The sequence below is a fragment of the Sphaeramia orbicularis genome, chromosome 17 (assembly GCF_902148855.1).
Source record: "Sphaeramia orbicularis chromosome 17, fSphaOr1.1, whole genome shotgun sequence".
Classification (NCBI taxonomy): domain Eukaryota; kingdom Metazoa; phylum Chordata; class Actinopteri; order Kurtiformes; family Apogonidae; genus Sphaeramia; species Sphaeramia orbicularis.
Genome location: NC_043973.1, coordinates 36634451 through 36655166, shown reverse-complemented (window position 1 = coordinate 36655166; position 20716 = coordinate 36634451). Strand labels below are relative to the sequence as shown.

General features: G+C 35.6%; 1 protein-coding gene and 1 long non-coding RNA gene across 2 annotated transcripts in view; one reads left to right on the top strand and one right to left on the bottom strand.

Moving 5' to 3' along the window:
* LOC115437818 (discoidin domain-containing receptor 2-like) overlaps positions 1-20716 on the bottom strand; it is a 60904-nt gene that overhangs the window by 25823 nt on the left and 14365 nt on the right. Inside the window, exons 4-7 of the mRNA XM_030161169.1 lie at positions 14586-14823; positions 10021-10168; positions 4581-4683; positions 4216-4399 (exon numbers count right to left, since the gene is read on the bottom strand). Coding sequence (XP_030017029.1) covers positions 4216-4399; positions 4581-4683; positions 10021-10168; positions 14586-14823 — 673 coding nt within the window. The remainder of the gene's footprint in view (positions 1-4215; positions 4400-4580; positions 4684-10020; positions 10169-14585; positions 14824-20716) is intronic.
* On the top strand, positions 1963-20110 carry LOC115437820 (uncharacterized). The gene is made up of 3 exons (XR_003937986.1): positions 1963-2072; positions 7919-7922; positions 20099-20110. It is a non-coding gene; the product is annotated as an uncharacterized LOC115437820 (long non-coding RNA).

Here is a 20716-nt window from a genome sequence, read left to right as displayed (position 1 = left end):
CTAACACGGTAATAAAATAATAATAATAATAATCAACCAGCAGAGAAATTGTTGGCTGGCTCCCTGCCAACAGTTTGCTTGCTCCCTGGGCACCTGTCGTGACAGCCCACTGCTCCTGCTCTGCAGTGTGTTCATGTGTGTTCAGTTAGTGGTGGGTGAAAAGCAGAGGGTCAGTTTCAGTGTGCGTTGCATGTCCACATGGAAAATACTGTATATACTGACAAATTAAAAAGAATAATTAACGATTTCTTTCTTTAATCTTCAATGGATGTAACTTTGAAAGTATTTGCAGTCTAGTGCAAAATTGCTTGTATGTAAAGCGCATCCTATATTATAAAAGGGAAGTGGTCTCTGTGTGTGTGTGTCTCGGGCATCACGTAAAATCCGGAAAGCGCTGACTGTTGTATTTTGGTATACTTATGTATTTTTGGTCAAGGAAGAGACTAGCAAAAATGGCTTGTTGATAGGACCAATATTTTGTGAGACAGTAATTTTGGAATACAAGAGCCTTACAATAGCCTTACCCAGAATGATAGAATCATCTAGAACTCATGGCTCCCCACGGGTCAACACGCTAGTTTATATTTAACTTCATAAATAAGGAACTTATTGCGAACTCTAGGGGGTTGAAGAGGGCAAGGAACATCTTCCTGGACACATCCCACCCTGGCCGGTGCCTCTTCAACCCCCTACCCTCAGGGAGGAGGTATCGGGTTCTGGGGAGCCGAACAAACCGACTCAGAGACACTTTTTATCCCTGGGCTATAAGGCTTTTAAATAAGTAAACTTGGGGTACTACTTTTTTTTAAACTTTTAAAATTTTAAAGCTTTTAAGTTTTAACTGTCTTGTCTAAATATTTATTTTAAGATTTTTATTATCATTATATTTTTTTAAGTCTTATCTATATACTATTGTGTTTTTATCTTGTTTATGCTGAATTGCACTGGGGTGTGTGTGTGTGTGTGTGTGTGTGTGTGTGTGTGTGTGTGTGTGTGTGTGCACAGTTTCATTGTAACATGGAGTACAATGACAATAAAGTTTATTCTAAATTCTAAAAACTAAAGGTTCTGTTTGAGTTACACAGTAAAAACACTGCACTTCTAAAACAGATGTTTCTGGTATATTCATCCATTCTCATTATGATGATGGTGATGATTTCTGTTTTATTACCTTAGATAGATAGATAGATAGATAGATAGATAGATAGATAGATAGATAGATAGATAGATAGATAGATAGATAGATAGATAGATAGATAGATAGATAGATGGATGGATGGATGGATGGATGGATGGATGGATGGATGGATGGATGGATGGATGGATGGATGGATGGATGGATGGATAGATAGATAGATAGATAGATAGATAGATAGATAGATAGATAGATAGATAGATAGATAGATAGATAGATAGATAGATAGATAGATAGATAGACTTCCAAAAGGTTCTATCTGAGTTACACAGTAAAAACAATGTATTTTTAAGGCAGATATTTATGGCAAACTTCATTCGCTTCATTACAAAAGTAAAACAGAGGCTGAAAATGAACCACATTAAGCTTTAGGATCTGGAATGATATATTTGTCGCCTGACACTGACTAATACTGACTGACTTTGTACGTGTCCTGTGTTACAAAAACTGAAAAGAACTGTAAAAAACTAAATGACATAGAAACGTTTGGCCAAAGATTTTATTAAATTTATTTGTACTCTTCACATTATTTTATCTAGTGTTATTATTGAATTCTGCTTAACTTACTGCACTTTATTTATGATCTGTCACAGGCTGGATTAAGACTGGGGCAAAAAGGGAGACAACATGAGTTATGAAAAGTAATTTATTTTTATGAAAACACAATTAAACTAATGGAATCTGTGGGAGTAAGTCAGCAGTGTAAGGTGTGTCATGGTGTGTGTTAGTATGAGGACACATCTAATGAAGAATATGCCTTTCATTACTTGCTTTTCTGTTGGACATCTGCTCCAAAATTTACCAATATTAACTAAATGTTGAAAAAACAGAAGTGCGTAATGTCGGTTTTTCCATTAAATCACAAATGTGATGATTTGTTTATTATCTTGAGATGACATGAGAGGTCATTCCATAAACATGGTAACAAACATAAATATGGTGTTGATTTACAGATATATTCATTATTATTATATATTAGCCCTCTATTTCATACTAAATTAAAAAATGATTGGGTTTCCTGCTGTGTCCACACATACCACAACATGTTTCTTCTTCGTCTTTGCTTGTTGTAACGTACGTCAACATCCGTTTTTTTTTAAGTCACCCGACTCTAGTTGCGAAAAAAGGTCTTTCTATTGCAGTTTTGCGTGATATACCATTTGCGCTACGCCCAAAAAACCACCTCTTGCCAGCGCAAAAACTTTTATCGAAAAATGAGACTTTTGCCAAAATTGTTGTTTTTCCATTAGGTAAATTTTTATGTGCAAGTTATATTTGCGCAATTTGAGCGTCATTGGAAATGCGACTAGTGTTTCAGGTTTAATTCATGCATTTGTCATATATTTATGTGTTTGGTGTGAAACACTGTGTTCAAAGCCTCCTTTATTTTTATGTTTTATGTGGTGTTTTCTTATTCTAAAATATTTAATGTGTTTTTATATGCATGCTATTCTGCAGTTTTAATATATTTTATGTGTCTGTTGTGGCTGTTATTACATACGCTCATAGAAACGTCTGTTTTTCTGCATTATCACTTTAACTTTGAATTGTATCAAAACATTCAAAAGCAATCTTCCTAATGGTCAAACATCCTTTTATTATAAAGGAAGTAATATCCATCAGTCATTCTTTTTTTTTCTCAAATTGTGCTTTAAAACATTTCAAGATGCTGTATCTTTCTGATCTTTAGCAACAGCACTTATCTTTGACAAATAGGCTGATTATCCAGAGAAGATAATTTCCCTTACTGCATATTATTTTGCTTCTATTTTCTAAGCTTTTTGTCCCAGTAAAATCCTCAGCAGTCAGAGAAAATGGGTGCTGTGCCAGAGAGAAATAGCTCAGTTTAACATAGTGTCAACTCAGCGGTTTTTAAAAATATCCCACTCTTTAGCTGCTTATCTCTAAATCACAGGTGTCAAACATGCGGCTCGGGGGCCAAAACTGGCCCGCCAAAGGTTCCAATCCGGCCCGTGGGATGAATTTGCGAAGTGCAAGTTAGGGCATCAAACTCAAAAATAATATCATAATAACCTATATATAATGACAACACCATTTTTTTCTCTTTTAGTGCAAAAAACCTTAAATTATGAAAATATTTACATTAACAAACTATCCTTTAACAATGAAATGTGAATAACCTGAACACATATAAACAACCTGAAATGTCTAAAGAAAATAAAGCGCAATTTTAGCAATTTTCTGCCTGTTATTAAATGTTTTGTAACTTTGTAGATCTGATCTGTAATGCATATGTAGAAAAGATAAGTCGAGGCATAATATTGATAATAAAATTGCACTTATCTTTCTTAACTTTATCATTGTTTAAAAAAAAATGGTTTAATTCATGACAAAATGTAAGGCTGTGTATCACTTGATTTGTATTTGATGATTTGTAATGTGGATTACATTGTTATTGTTTTTACTTTAGTTTATTATTTCAGTTATATTGTATTTTTTAATTCTTTTTTTTTGTTTTTGTGTATTGTTCATACCGGGGGAGGTATTCATATAAGCCTTCTTTTTGGCTTCTAACCTCTCCTGGACAATTTTGTTACTTGTTTGAATGTTATTGTTTTTTCTATTGCTGTTTTTATTTTGTGCAAATAAATTAAAAATAAATTAAATAAAATAAACAAATTTATTTTTTTTCAGGTTATTCACATCCTTTTTGTTTGGATAGTTTGTAAACGTAAATATTGGTATTATTGAATGTTATTTTTTTGCAGTAAAACAATTTGGAATTGTAATTACTAGCAGCATTGTACCTGTGGTGCCATTGTACGATAACGCCCTCCTGTGGTGCAACAGCGTCATTGCACCCGTATGCCCTCCTGTGCTGCAACATCGGGACACGCGCCGGACACAGAAACGCCCGTTATAGTAGGATTTATTGGCTATCATGCTATTATTTCACTGGTCCGGCCCACTGGAGATTAAATTAGGCTGAATGTGGCCCACGGAAGAAAATGAGTTTGACACCCCTGCTCTAAATCCTCCTCACAGTGACTTTTTTTTACCTTCATGGAAGTGAAGTTTCGGACGTGGTCGAACTCAAAGGTCATCTCCACGTAACCTTTCGGGAAGCTTTTGTTGTTCCAGCCCACGTAGTCGTAGCCTGGCCACATGCCATAGATGTGACTGTGGAGAAAATCATCCAGACCCCAGGTGCCATCTGTCAGCTGACCGAGGCCCTTTGTCAGTCTGCAGGACAGACAGATGGACAAAACGGACAACGAGGAGTCAGTGCAATCATCTCTGAATTACCAACAGCTATTTCAGCCCCATATAAAACTTTATATTACAGCCTCGAATCTTTATTTTAAGAAATGACACAAATTGGTACAAGTTGTTTTCTGTGTGTAAGCGGCAGTAAAACCCTGACCTCTCTGCAGATGCTCCATCGTACACAGAGTCATTAAAGTAGACATCCAAGCCTCTGTAGATCATTTGGTGCCCATCTGGAATGCTGTAAGACACCAGGCCGTCTGAAATAGACACGTTCAGACGGAGAATTCACTTCAGCCTTGAAAATACTGCACCACCAAGTCCATTCATGCAGAAGGTCCGGGAGAAATTTCACATTATGTTCAGATTATTCTATCACATGTCAAAAATTACTACAGTGTGCACTACTATGCTTTGGCTTTTTTATGTTTTCATGGCCAGAAATGAGAGAAATATTTCTAAAACACTTTTACTTAGTTGTAATAGCACAAATTTCTGTTTTGCGAAAGTGAAAAGAAAAATCAGGTGGTTTATGGATGTTATATCTGCTGTTTCTGACCTGCCTCGAATAAAAAATAAATTACTGTATTCATTTCTGTTTCTGTTTATAAAGACCACCTACTGTACGTCTTATATGTAGCTGTTCATAATAGTAAGACTGATGCATGAATCATACATCGGTAATAGCTCTATTTGATGCTTGAAGATGCAGAATAATAGAAATAGCATATTGTCAGTATTTTAGAGCAAATTGTGTTTTCAGGGAAGCTTGTTGTCTCGCCCCTTTTCTCACCAGGCTTTGACAGGGGTAACTACCCTGGTACTTGTTAAATGTGTAATCTCTTACTTCTTCTCTCTAATTAACTTTCCTTTATACTTATGTTCTATTCTGTCTTCTGTAATGTATTTAGCAAAATGTAACTTATTCTTTTAATCCATTTACCCTTTAAATGAACTCTTTTATAATCACAGTAATCACTTTAACTCTATGATAGACATGCAGTATACAGATTAAAAAAAAAAAAAAAAAAAAAAAAAAAAAAATATATATATATATATATATATATATAGATATAGATATAGATATAGATATAGATATATAAAATATTCAAGTTTTTACTCAGATTATTATCTAGTCAATCATGAACAAAAAATCATTGCTTTCACATTCAAATATCTTTTCTCACTCAAACATCCTCCTGGCTCCTTCTTCACCAGCACTCATATTTTAGGGGGCATTTCATTGTACGTCTTTCGCCCAGGGGCAGGGTTACGTTTTAGTTGTTAGGGCTAGGGTTAGGCAGAGCCCTAAAAACAGAGTTATGACACGCTTTGATGTTGTTGCTCCGGTGATCACGTGGTTCATGTAAGCCACAATTGTTCCAAACAAACCAAGCGCTGTCATGTTCGTCTATTGGACAAACAGCAGTGAACATGGTAAATCTGAAAATAAACCACACACAACTGTCGTGTCACTACCGTATGTACTGTTGTGTGTGTTCTACTTTTGAGTAGTGGGGTTGACCACTGAAAGGACTGACTTTATTACTTTGAAAACTTACATTTTGGGGGTAAAGGTTGGTGTTAGCTCGGGTAGGCTACTTATGTGAGTGGTGCTATCTTTACAAATTCATCCATTCTGCAATTCACCACATGTTCACTGTTGTTTATGTATATATTTCCTTCCTTGAGTTAGTTATTATTTGTTTATTTATTAGCTAGCACAACTAAGAAAGGCATTGGTAAAAGATTATATGTGTATTTGTATGTGTGTATATGTATAAACGTATATATGTGTACATGGATGAATGAGTGTGTGTGTATGTGTGTTTGTGTGTGTGTGAATAGATATATAAATTGTAGCCGGATGACGGTGGAGTGAGTGAACAGACTCAAAAACAGAATCATAAATTATATTATCTTCCTCTCCGTGTCAAACCAAATTCCTGAACAACCATGCTGATTGGTCCGTCACCAGGTCAATGCTGGGACATCCTTTGCAAATGACATTTACGAAGACAGATGATCTTAAGGAATGAGCCTAATGGACTTAAAAAAATACTTCCTCAGCTATTGTCATCTGTTCTTCATCAAGAGCCATTTCCTCGGCCATAGTAAATTGAGGACCCATAAACTGGTGTTTACAACTAGTCGACTTTGTCCTCTCAACATCTGTTTTTATCTTGTTGCTTATCCAGAGGTGAAGATGAACCCAGAAACGAACAAAGGACTGAATGACAAAATCACTCTAGGTGCCATGTAAATAATGTATTACATTATGTGTTAATGTTGATTAACTCAGCACGTTAACTCTTTTATGCACGTAATACTTAAGCCATTCGCCTGACCTGTGGTTTCACATATGTGTATCCTGATCATGTTCACGGTGAATTATGTGAAAGTAAGAGTATCACTGCTTATAGCATGTCTGAATAATCATGCTATTATTTTACTGATGCTTAAGTGAGGTTACAGGTGATGTATAAAGTTTAAGAATCTTATCTGAGGATGTAAAGTTTTCTTACAAGGCCACAGTCCTCTCCCCCTCTGTCTTCCCAAGAGGGAAGAGAAACGTGATATTTTTGAATATTCACGAGGAAGCGTTTTCCCGTCGAAAACAGACAAAGAAGGCAACGCCCCAAGGCATCGATGACTCATCTATATTCATGAGGAAGGCGTTCCGGGTTGGTTTTTGGACAAACTATAAAAGTAAATGAAACCAACTTTTCAGCAGAGCTTTTTCCACCCTCGCTGCTCTCACCTACGCAGAGCTTTTTCCACCCTCGCTGCTCTCACCTACGCAGAGCTTTTTCCACCCTCGCTGCTCTCACCTACGTAAAGAGTTTTTTTCCACCCTTGCTGCTCTCACCTACGCAGAGCTTTTTCCACCCTCGCTGCTCTCACCTACGCAAAGAGCTTTTTCCACCCTTGCTGCTCTCACCTACGCAAAGAGAAGAGCTATCTCCACCTCTTCTGAGCTCTCACCTAAGAGCAGAGAGCTTTCTCCAAGGAGTCTTGACCATCTCCTTGGCTCTCAGAGCTGTTCTATCCTCTAAGCTCTCCAAAGAGCTTTACCATCTTCGCTGTTCTCCACTTCTCCTGGCGAGCTTTCCAGAACCAGCCGCCAGAGCCAGCTGTGAACCTCCTCCAGCCATCAGAACTTCAGAACTCCAGACCTTCAGGCCTCCAGCGCAAGCACGTCGCTTCACAGCCTGTTCCTGCTTCGAACTACGTCAGAAGACTTCATCCATCCGCCGTCAAGGCCGTGCCAGTTGCTGCATCCGCACCGCAACAACTTGTAAGAAAACTTGCTCCTGATTTATCTGAGTTGGTGTTATTCCAATTTAAGTAGGTTTACCTCAACGTAACCTCACTAACATTATAATCTCTTGAATATAGCTATCTGCCAACTTAATTTACATATTCTCCTGTCCATAATCTCCTGCTCCTTTTGTTGTATTTGTCTCTTGTCTTTATGTTATTTGTGTGTCTTAGTTTAGTTAATAAAGTATTTATATGTATATAAATCCATTGCCTCAGTTGTGCTTTGTGTACTATTATTCACACATGGGTTCACTGTGCAGTCAACAAACTATCAACCTATGCAAAATTTCCAAATTATTGTTTTGAGTTGATTTAAGTTTAAGTTTGGTTATAAATCTATAATTAAATTAATCAATAAATCAACACTCAATTAATAAATAATTTGGTATCCTATTCTTGCTACAAAATATAGAAGAGTAATGTAAAAGGAAGAGGGACATATATTATTAATAATATTGTAGGGAGAGGGGGTGGGATTAAATAAATTGCACTTCTTCCCACCCCTTTTCGGGCATGTAAATGGAATTATTGTGCTTTTCTTCTGACTAAGTTTGTTATGATTCTTGATATTTGTATTATTATGTATGTTTTGCAAGTGCATATATGTTAAATTTCATTGCATGTTCGGAATAAATCACTAAATCACAAAATCACAATTGTACTGTACTCACAATGAGACAGACAATTTACCATTTTGAAGTTTTACTGTTATAGGACTGAGGTACAAGCAGAAAACAGTGGTTAGCTGTGAACACTGTGTGCCTGCTGAGCTCTGCTCTGATAACACACACAATACGACATTAACCAGCAGATAGCATAGCGCATAACTTGGCATGCTAGAGTTAGCACAGATGCTAAACTCATTAAAAACTCAACATAATTCTATAGGGCTACAGCTGAAAATCGAATCGTTTAAGACAAATTTATACAAACGTTAACACATACCAAAGAATACAGAATTTACAATATAAATGTCTGCTAATACAGGAAATACACTTGATAATTTGAAAGATGATGATATCTTATCAACTTAGCGCTGGAACTGATAGATCAGCTGCAATAGAAATGAATGTGTTCCAACGCCATTACACTCAATGTTGGAACTATCGGCCCCTCCAGAACCTGGAAGTAGGTCCATATTCCGTCCGCCATTTTTTACAATGGGAGTCTGTGGAAGTGTTAAAGACTATGGGGTTAAGGTATAACCCGATTATGACACTGTGCCAACACAAGAACCCGCATCAAACACATCAGTGGCCATAACCCCAGCCCCAGGCAAAATGTCCCAAAAAATAGGAGTCCTCTGTCAAGGGACGATTTGAGTCTCCAGACGATGTGAGTCGTGCATGCGTAGAAGCATTTAACTGTCGGCCATCTTTTATGACTTGTTACGGTAACCTCGTTAGGACAAACAACTCGCTATGGCAACCTCGAAGACTGCATCGTTGGCATAGAGCTGCGATTACCCTCCACCACTCAGTTTCCCCCAGATTCAGATCAAAACATTTGTTAGCTGTCTAAGCTGTGACAGAAACTGAAAGTAGGCATGTAAAATGACTCTCAAAATCACTTCTGATTGCTAGAATGATACTCCTTGAAGGTAAACTTTTACATAATGTGACTCATACAACTGTGATTTGTCCTAGTGAGGTTGCCGTAGTGAGTCGCAAAAGAAAAATGCTTCTATGCGTGTGCGACTCACATCGTCCGGAGACTCAAATCGTCCTTTAACAGTCCTCTTCTTCACTATGTTCTTTCCTCTCCTCTACTTCCTACTTCCTGTTAGCTTTAACCCTACATTCTACAACTACATTCTCAAGGCTCATGTCACACATAATGTAAAATGTACTTTTCCATTTTTTTTAAACAAAAACATAAAACATTTGCACTGACTTTCCATATTATTGATATTATTTTTAAATAAGTATTTTAACAAACACATTGCATTCAACATCATGTAAACAATACAATGCACAAATTCACAAATCAAACATAAAGTTTTTAATACTGCCACACATGGTTTTAAACTTTAACTTTATGTATTCTACTTATGACCTTATTTATGCTATTTATTATCTTAACGTTTTTTTTTTTTTAACCTACACCAATCACGTAATTTCCATCAGGCTATGTCATGTTTTGTTAAGAATACCTAAACTCCCTCACATGTAAACATAAAAACGCAAAAAAAGTCCAAAAGTGTTAAATCAGACTTGAGTAAAAATGCAGATACTAAAGGTGTACGTTATAGTGTGTGTTGTTGGATGACTAACCGAGCCATTCACAGCCGTAGAGCTCCACTCTCATACACACGATCATGGAGTGGTCGGTCACAGGCATGAAACGGACAAAACGAGCGATGATGGGAGGCTCCAGATCCTTCAGCACCACATCATAAGCATTCCTGTTCCCCTCAATGACCTGGCAGAGCAGCAGCAGACGACAAGAGTTATGACTGAAACGTGTCAGGGATAAAAATCCAACCGCACCATAAATATACAAGACGCTGAGGCTCTGTAGTGGATCTGAGCAGCTGCTACATGAAATAATGTTCCTATTAATATGTGATCAGAATGTAATTTAGTTTTTTTTTTTTTTTTTTATGACTTTTTGCTCTTAAGGACAAATGTGAGGCGCTTTATACTTTCTGCTGGTCTATACTTCTACTCTACAGCGATAAATAACATAATTTTTACTTCACTACATTTATCAGAAAACACTGAGCTACAATTTTTCAGAAATGATCTGCCTTATAGATGAAATGTTCTAAATCTTACATATTTTAATAAGATGAATTGGAAACAAATCAAAGTGCTACTTAGCTGATGTTTTCCATGTATACGATAAAGTGTTATTACACATATATATTGGTTTATGTACATTTATACAATAGATTTATAAATGTTCCACTGTAAAGAACCAGTAAAGTGAATGTATTGTAATGTGCAGACAGTGTTTGGAAGTAGATCTGGTAGCTCTGAGACAAAAATTCCTTTGGGTAAAAACCCATTCTCTCATTAATTCTCACAATTTCACATTCCGACCCAAGACTGTAATTTGGAAACTACAGCCAACCAGCAGTTTTGACTCGATTTTTCCTTATTAGTGTCTCAAACTTGGTAAAGTTATACTGCTTTTCAGTTGAGGACCAGTATTAAACTTTTTCATCTTCTTTCTGTCCTGTGAAATCTGTGAATCTCTAAATGTGTTGATTTTAAGCGTTTCTGATAAACTGCTTTAAAATTCACCTCCTTCATCTTAACTACAGAGTAAACACTGAACCAAACCTGTGGGATTTGATGGGAAGTGCATCATCACAAAGTTTTTGGGATTATTTACAACCTTACCACATCTAAATATATAGATGTTTATAAGGGATAAACTAAATGATTAAGTGTTGGGAATATTCTCCTCCCTCTTCATCTTATTATTCTCAATATACTGTAAAAAGCCATGTTTTCCTGTACAAATGAAAACTTTACTTTTTAAAGATACGTGGTTCTCACAGGTGAGCAATGCAACAAACATGAGAATTTTATAGAATACGATGTATTGTGTAGATTAAACCACCAACTGTATCTAAAGTAGCTCAAGCAGTAGCTCAGTTTTACACACCTACACTAATATATTACAACTTACACGTTGATGAAGGAGCAAAATAAATACAAAAACATCATATATCAAAAGGATTCAAAGGAGTTTATTTATCATTCTATCACAGAGAAAGAATGGAACTAGTTAATGAGGGCCTGTATTTGCTATAGCAATATAGAATAAATAACTAATAAATAAATTAATACATGAAAATCGACTAAAATCTAAGGCTAATTTAAAAAATAAAGTAAAATATACGTCTAAAATTTAGCTTTAAAATACCTACATAGAATAATGGCATCAATACACCCTCAATTCTAAAAACAGTTTGGAAGCTGTGTGACGTCTAAAGACACTGAGTGAAAAGCAATGAAATGACAATACAACATATAAAACATACATTTAGAATTTTAAAGTTGAGAGAAAATAGGATCATTTTGAATTCGACAAACATGTTACGACAGGTCCATGTTGACCACTGTGCGGCATCCGGTCTTCTTTTAACATCGGTCTGTAAACATCTGGAGACCAGTTGAATGTTGTCTCATTCTTGTCTGATATAAGATTCTAGCTGCTCAGCAGATGTTCATATTATGACGCCCTCTGAAGGGGAGGCAAGGGGTAATATGTTTTTGGTTCGGTTTATTTGTTTGTTTGTTTGTTAACACTCTAGCAGCAAAACGATTGGTTGAATTCATACCAAATTGGTTTTAAAGATTGCCAGTGACCCAAAATAGAGGTCATTACATTTTGGGAAAGGTAGGTCAAAGTTAAAATTTTTAATGAATTTTTTTTATGTCTTTTTTTTTTTTCCTATTTATGTATAATGGGCAAAATTTCAAATGTCTGGAGCAGCAAAACTATTGGTTGAATTCATACCAAATAATAAAAAAAAAAAATTAAATAAAAAAAATGATTCTTGACAGGTAAAGTATTTAATAATGACACTGAGGCCCGTTTGTTTATGGATGATGTTGTACTGATAAATCTGCTGTAATTATTGAAGAAAATGGTTGAATTGTTGAGTCTGTTTATATGACTGGACTGCCATGATCATATTGTTGTGTATAATTCTGTTACTGCATTATGTATTTGTTGTGGTTCGATGCCAAAATTAGGAAAATAGTCTTGTTTGATTCTTGTATCAAGTTAGTGATAAAGGTGTAAAAGCACTGAGGGGTAGGATTAAATAAGTTTATACTTCTTCCTACTCCTTTTCGACTATGCAAAATTCAGACTTGTATGTGCTTGAAGATAGATTCTGTTCATTTAAATGTTTTATTTTGTTTATTTTGTTTTGTTTTACTTTGTTTCTTTGCATGTTTGAAATCAATCAATCAATCAATCAATCAATCAATCAATCAATCCATCCATCCATCCAATCAAATCAAATCAAATCAAATTGGGTTTATAGATTGCCAATGACCCAGAATAGATGTATTCTGGGTCTATTGGGTCCTCTGTTCAACATATTGAGAAAAGTAGGTCAAAGTTCAAATTTTCAATGAATTTTAAACCCCCCCCCATTTACTTATAATGGGGGGAATTTCAAATGTCCATAAAAACATCAATTTTGTTTCAATCTACTTCAAACTTGGTACATACGTATATAGAGGCAACTAATATGCTGACATCATCACATGCATAGACATGATGACATCAGCTGGATCGATGCCAAAATAAACTACAACACGTGTGAGGGGTGGGGTTTGTTGTGCCTGGCACCACTTGTTGTACTTTTAGTTTGTTTCTGTTACCAGATGTTTTCAGAAGGTTTAAGGTCTGGACTGTGAACAGACCATGTCAGCACCCAGACTCTGCCACTACGCAGCCATAATCTTATAACAGATGTAGTATGTGACATAGAATTGTCTTCCTCAAATATGATTATGTTATGTTTGATTATATACCGTAGATGAATGGACATATTCAAAGTCTTTGCAACTTCACACTGAGGAACATTATTCTGATAATGTTCCAAAATTTCCATCCTAACATTTTTTGAGACATATTGCTGCCATTCATCACAAAATTCCTTTTTTTTTTTTTTTTTTTTTTTTAAATAGTACATTTTCTCAGTTTAAACATTACATATGATTTCTTTGTTGTATTGTGACCAAAATATGTATATGTGAAATCTGCAAATCACTGGCTTTTCTTTTTAATTTACATTGTACATAATGTTTTGCAGATGGGGTTGTAATAAACACTACAAGGGATCATTTTACCACATAATATCTACTGTCATTTTGCATACTTTAGTATGCTTTGCAAAGTACATTTATATACTTAAGCTTAATTAAGGTTTTGAATTTACTTATAGTCAAATATTGTCACAGTTTGGCATCACCAGTTTGTGTGTTACTATCACATCAGCTGCCAGATGTTTAATCTGTACACCAATTTGTTTACTTTATCTTATGACTATATTAAAATCTCCAAGGAAATAGAATTTTTTACTTTCCTTTCTTGCATGTTTTGCTAAAACAATTGAACAGAAAATCTTTAAACTCAATCAGATGTGTTCACAGGATCTTCAAAACAAAGACTTTTGCCCATAAAAGTGGAAAAATGTTGTTTTCAGACACATTTCTCTTTTTTCCCCCTATTTATACACATAAATAATCACTTTTAACCAGGTGCAATGATTACATACCGAGTCCCAGTTACACTTTACCTACAGTCGTGGACAAAAATTGTTAGACCATCCCTTGTTTTCTTCAATTTCTTGGTCATTTTAATTCCTGGTACAACTACAGGTACACTTGTTTGGACAAATATAATGATAACAACAAAAATAGCTCATAGTAGTTTAATTTCAGAGCTGATATCTAACCATTTTCCATGGTTTCTTGATAATAACCAAAATCACTTCAGTTCTTACATCAATATCTGTGTCATTGTACTGACAAAAACAGTGCTTTTAGGCATTCCATGTTTTCTTTTCTGTCTGTTTTAGTCACATGACACACACAGGAGTTTGTACTGGATTGCATAACCATTGTTTTTGATGGCTTTTGATTGTTGAATAATTTTTTCCGCAACTCTACAAAGAATAAATCACATTCATGAGAAGAGGGAAAAATTATTTATTCCAACTTTATGGGTAAGGGTGCAATTTATAATTCACTATAATATACATAACTGTCGTGCTTATGCTCTATACACCAACATACTTGATAAAAAGATGTGAGGTTAATGCATTTAGTGATAATAGTATTGTGTTTACTGTCTTTCCACTCACCTGCCTCCCCTTTCGGTCATGCCAGCCCACCCAGTTGCTGCCATCACGACTGTATTTGATCCTGTATCTCTGGGCAAACTCATTTCCCATTCCGTCGGCATGGCGACCTTGGGTGCCCACGAGCGTGATGAAATGCAGCGAGCGCAGATCCACCTGCAGGTACTCTTTGAGGCCATCCGGCTCTGACATGATGTCAGGGCACCAGGCGCCGTCCCCATCTCCGTTGTCAAACTCAAGTCTGAAAAGGACAGAACGAATCAAAGAGAGAAAAGGAGGATGACGGGTACAGGTGGAGAAGACGGCGAAGAAAAGAAGCTGAAGATGAAAGAAATATAAAGACAGAAAATACATAAAAGCTGGACAAAGAAATAGTGAAGAAGGCAAATTCTATTGAGATGGAAAACTCAAGTCAAGAGTGTACTTATCTATTATGCATGGACTTTTCAATGAATTCAACACTGGTACACTACATTGGTACTGGACTTTTAAAAGTACAGGATTTATTCACAGCTTCACTTCATTTAACTTCAACAGGCAATGCATTATTTTAGGCAGTTTTATGTTGTCTATTCAAGCCCAGAGCTACAAAACAGTGGTGAGCCTGGAATAAACAGAAGAAGTTAGTACAGACTGTAACTGCAACTGTGTTTGACCTTAAAGAAGAAACTTCATGATATTTAATTTTAAGACTGACATTATAACAGGCCGCCTAGGTGTCTTCATGTTTTCTTTGCAATAAAAGTGTCAGAAAATGTCTTTTTTTGCCAATTCTTTTGCACCTTTGTTTTCAGGAAGAACTTAACTTTCAATATCTGGCCATTAATTATCATTATTATAAATACTAAATGCTTAAAACAGTGTCTATCTGTCATGTTTCTCTTGACTGAGTATTGTATTATACAGTATTGGTGTGCCTTAGCAGTTGTGATTTATCATTACCATTATTATTGTTATTTTAGTTTTTTTTTTTTTGTGGTAACATTTAAAGCGGGAATTTTGCACTTCTATTTTGTATTTATTTACCATTTATTTATTTATTTGTTTTTGTTTTTCCTGTAATCTGGAGGGGATGTGTGCCAGGGGAGGGGGGTTTGTTCTGCATGTTTTTTGTCTATTTGTTTGACTTTTGGATCAAACAACGGAACTATGTTCTTTGTTTTTATATGTAAAAACAAAACAAAACAAACAAACAAAAAACTGTAGTAAAAATAAATAAATGAATAAATGAATGAATGAATGAATGAATAAATAAATAAATAACTTCATAAATTTTTAGCATATTTATTATCTGAAACAACTGTAAATGTCCATAATGAAACTTTCTGAGATTGAAAAACTAAACTTTCAACTGTTTTACATCTGCTCAAATGTACTTTTTGGTCTTGAACATTCAGTATCCATATTATGGCTTCATAGTTGATGCTATTTCCAGACATTTTTTAAGCTTGTGCGGAAGTCACGGAAAAAGAGCCTTTCTACTTGTAATAGAGTTCACATTGCTGCTGCAAAGTGTTATATAGTGTTGGACAGCTTAGGATCTCAGCTTTCTGATGCCATTTGAATTGTGTGGATAGCACAACTGGTTCAGGAGTTACAGCAATTTGAATGCTGTAAAGTGCAAATGTAGCGCTGGGGAGATTGTAGTTGTCAAAGGGTTAAATGTTATTGAAGGATTTAACAAATAAAGACCCAAACAGCTACTGTCAATCAGAACCATCTACGGTTAAATAACTATTGATCCATGTAAATAATTGGTGTAAAATACAGTTTGTCATCTTTTCATGGTCATCAGATATGACCCATTTGGACGCTCACAGGCTCTGTAGTTACTGTGGAAACACCATCATCTTCTACGACATTGATTCACCAGTAAAACCCATGGCGTTGGATTAATGACAGTAGATGGTCAGACTGGGTTTATGTTCAGTTAATGATATATTTTACGGAAAAAGTCATTTTTTCTTCAGTTTTCTCTGTTATTGATAGAATAACCTTCAACTTTAATCTGAGCTTTTATGAACATCTACATGATCAGTGAATTAAATATAGGAAAATACTTGATTCTCACTGAAAAACCACAAAATGCAGAGGACAATATTATAAAAAATGGCAATAAATTACTTAAGAAAAGCTAAATATAGAGAAAAAAAACTAGTTTGGAACTGCCACATATGTAGCACTGCACTCTCAAAAATCGAGGTACCAGCTTGTACCTAAAAGGGTACAAGTGCTTGTCTCTGGGGGTGTACTTTTTTGAGAGACATTTCTGTACCCTTTGGAAATGGTCCATTTTTGTACCTTAAGTACTTTATATAGAAAGAAAACTCTCGTATAGTTGATAATGCCATGATGTTTAAAGTTTGAACCGGTGACCTAATAGAAAAAAACAAAAAAATAAAAAACGGCATAGGCAAGCTACGACATCAAGACATGGAGGTGTGAATGAAAACTGGATAAAACAGAGATTATGGCAATAATCAGAGGTTCGAATAAGATAAATAAACTATTAGGCTATTATCATTGAGCTAATTGGGCTATTAAATTAAAACACAAATTATTATTAAATATAATATAGAGTAATTACAGTAGGATATATAATAAATAATGTGCTCAGCCTAATGTTTGAACTCTAATTCATCCTACTGTTCAGTCTTCCTAGCCTATAGCCTATTCTCATGGTCTACACACAGTTTTTAATGCTGCAGGGTACCTTATAGTACACATTTGTACTTTACAGAACTTTGGAGCCTTTTTCATAGTCTAAAGGTGCAATTCTAGCCTCCTAAAGACCAATATTGTACTTTTGAGAGAACATTCTTAAAAAATGTACTTATAGGTACATAAATGTTCTGATCTCGTACCTTTAGTTTTGAGAGTGTGGGTCTTTATGGGTTAATGTCTTAACACTGAAGAATGAGCTCATATTTATGGATTACTGTTCAACAGTGGAACATGACTGGTACTGTTGCAGTTCTTTAAGTGTTTCCATTTGGTGCTGCTTTAAAACAGTCCTTCGACTCGATCTAACAGAGCAAATAGATTGGCCTTCCACTGGATAATTACTGCAGTGATTAATATATTTCAGGTCCAACAGGTTATTTAACCTCAACTGATGCAGTGAGTAGCTTCTCATTTCTGAAACAGCTATTAATTTAGTCAGGAGCATAAAGAAAGGACAATGCCAGGATTCATTAGACTCCATTTGTTAAGGAGTGGTTCAGGAGCATGAAATGTCATTTTCACACATGAATTGGACACCACAGAGTCCAGACCTGAACACCAATGTGCTGCTGCCACTCTCCCATTATCAACACATGATGGCACAAATTAACCCATAAAGACCCAATTCTACTTTTGTGCCAGTTCCAAAAATTGTTTTCTCTATATTTAACTCCTCTTAAGTGATTTATCATTATTTATTATGACGTTATCCTTTGTATTTTACGTTTTTTTTTTTTGTTTTTTTTTTTTCAGTGAACATCTGGTATTTTCCTGTATTCAATTCACTGGTCATGTAGATGTTCATTAAAGTTGAGGGTTATTATATCAAAGACAGAGAAAACTGAAACAAAAAATGGGACTTTTTCAGCAAAATATATCATTAACTGAACATAAACTAAGTGTCTCCATCCACTGTCATTGACCAAATTGATGTCCAAATGGGTCACATCTGATGACCATGAAAAGATGACGCCAATTATTTACATGTAGTGATAGGATTAGTGGATCAGAAGTTACTAAACATTTTAGATCAGCAGATGGTTTTGGTCGTCGGTGGCTGTTTGGGTCTTTGTAGGTTAATGCAACTATGGACGGAAAAAAGAAACTCATCATATTGTGTTCTGACAGTCAATGAAAACAGATCAACCCAATTTTCGAGTTTCTAAAACTGACATTACCAGGCATTTTGTGATGTATAACGCATTCAGTCAAGACTTAAAGGGGTCATATTTTACTAAACCCATTTTTATTAGTCTTTTTTGGTACATTTATTTGTGTATTTGGACCCTAATAGTTCATAAAGTTTGAATTTGAACCCTCCAGGTGCTGCAAAGTTATTCATTCCGGCCAAAATCGAGTGGATTTCTACAACCTGTTTTAATTCCTTCCAGGAACAAGTTACGTCACGACATTTGTACATACTGTGTAAGGTCAAAACTTCCGACAAACATTTCTCAGGGTATGCCATAATTGTTTGTCAGCAGCAGCAGCAGCAGCAGTAGGGTGGTCCAAAATTTTTTTCTCAGATTCTCTGGATTAGAACCCTGCATCTGGCTCCATATCTGGCCAAATTACTTCGGTCCAAATTTTCTGCAAATTAATTAATATTTAGAGGTTGCACAGACAGGTGCAGATTGCTCATATATCCTATAACAGAACTAGCCAAATGAATAAAGCAGATTAGAATAATTTGTAATTTTATTCTCAAAATCAAACTGCAACTCGCATAAAAATGTTCCTTAGAAAGTCCAGCAACCACTGTTGGTTTATTGAAATGACCAAAAATGTTCCTGTGTTCTTTGACAACTTGTTGCCAGTACTGTTTGTGATCTGCATTTGTTGTTCAGCTACAGTTGAAGTCTGGAATAAGCTCCGCCCCTCTGTCAGTGACATCATTGACAACTTTTCTGGAATGCACAGTTTTCTCCTCCTTCTGAAAGTCTGCATCATCAGCCCAGTCTACTGGAGGAATTGTTCAGAATGTTTGTGGCAGATCCAAAGTTTCAAACAAACGCATGGTGCTGGTGGGGACAAAAGCCCTGATCTGCGTCCCTTCAGAATCTGATGGATTAAGGACATCCCAACGCTTTAGTGGAACCCAAAGAACCTGCATTTTCCATCATGTTGTCATCCATCAGCTGCTTCTGCTCTGGTGTCACACTGGAGTCCCAGAATGCCAGTACCACAGATGTGGACCAAAGCTATTAAGGCTGCTTTATGACATCTGAATTTTCAGACTGTGACAACTTTTTAAGGAATGCCAAAACATTTGCAGGGGCTTTGGCTGGTGATGGGGCTTCAAACCATGCTCTGATGTAGAGGCTTTATGCAACCTCTAAAATATCTCCTTTTTCTTCCAAATTTTTTCCTAAATCATCATTTGAATACCAAAACCTAATGCAGGGTTCTAATTGAGGTTATCTGAAACTTTATTTTGTACCAGGATTGTTGGACCACCCTAAGCAGCAGTTCTAGTAAAAACTGAAAATATGTCCAAACTTCGAACCGATTACCTAAAATGTTCAGTTGTTGGTTGAATGGGACAGAGCAGCACAGCCAACAACCTGGAGGGGGTGGGTCATTTGCATTTAAAGGGCCAGCGCTCAAAACGACCTTTCTCATGTCACTAGTCAGAAATAGGGTTGAAGATGGACCTGTGGAGTTGAATTAGTGAAGAATTCAGACCCAAGCAGAGCATTTACAGTTTATGTAGACCACAGGGAAATGTTTGAAAATGCATAATTCCATTTAAAAAGACAAATATTACTCCTTTAATGAATGTCAGTACTCAGACATGGTGAAATATGTGTTCTGTATATAGATTTATAACCTTGTCCTGTGAATAGAAATTTATCCAGATTGTCTATTATTATATAATTTAGGGGAATTTTCAGAGATTTTGTCAAAAGCCTGCAATTATTCAGAGGTATTTGTAAATTAGATGTTAAGGATTGGTTATCAGTTCACAATTATTCTCTATATTAACTCTTTCATGCACAGCGGTCACTACAGTGGACAGTTATTCACCAGCTGTTCTCTTGTATATTCATGGGTTTTGTTGTTTCAGTTGCATATCAACCAACACAGTGGACACTTATGCACCATCCCATAATACACTGCAATTCATACCGTTACTGTAACTTTGCAGTTCTTGAGAAACCTGATCTGTAGCAACATATTTGAGTGTAAATCAATTGATAATTGTTATTAGACTGTAATTAACAGGTTTAAAAAAAAAAAAAAAAAAGTTGTTTTGTTGTTTTTTGCGTATTATTTGAGTGAGTAATAACAACTATTATAGTATGTTAAAATGTGAGAAAACATCCGATTAGCAACATTAAAAAAACATTTATTTCATAGTTTTCACACAGTATGGCAGTAAATACAGGTTTCTTTGCTTCAAAAATTAA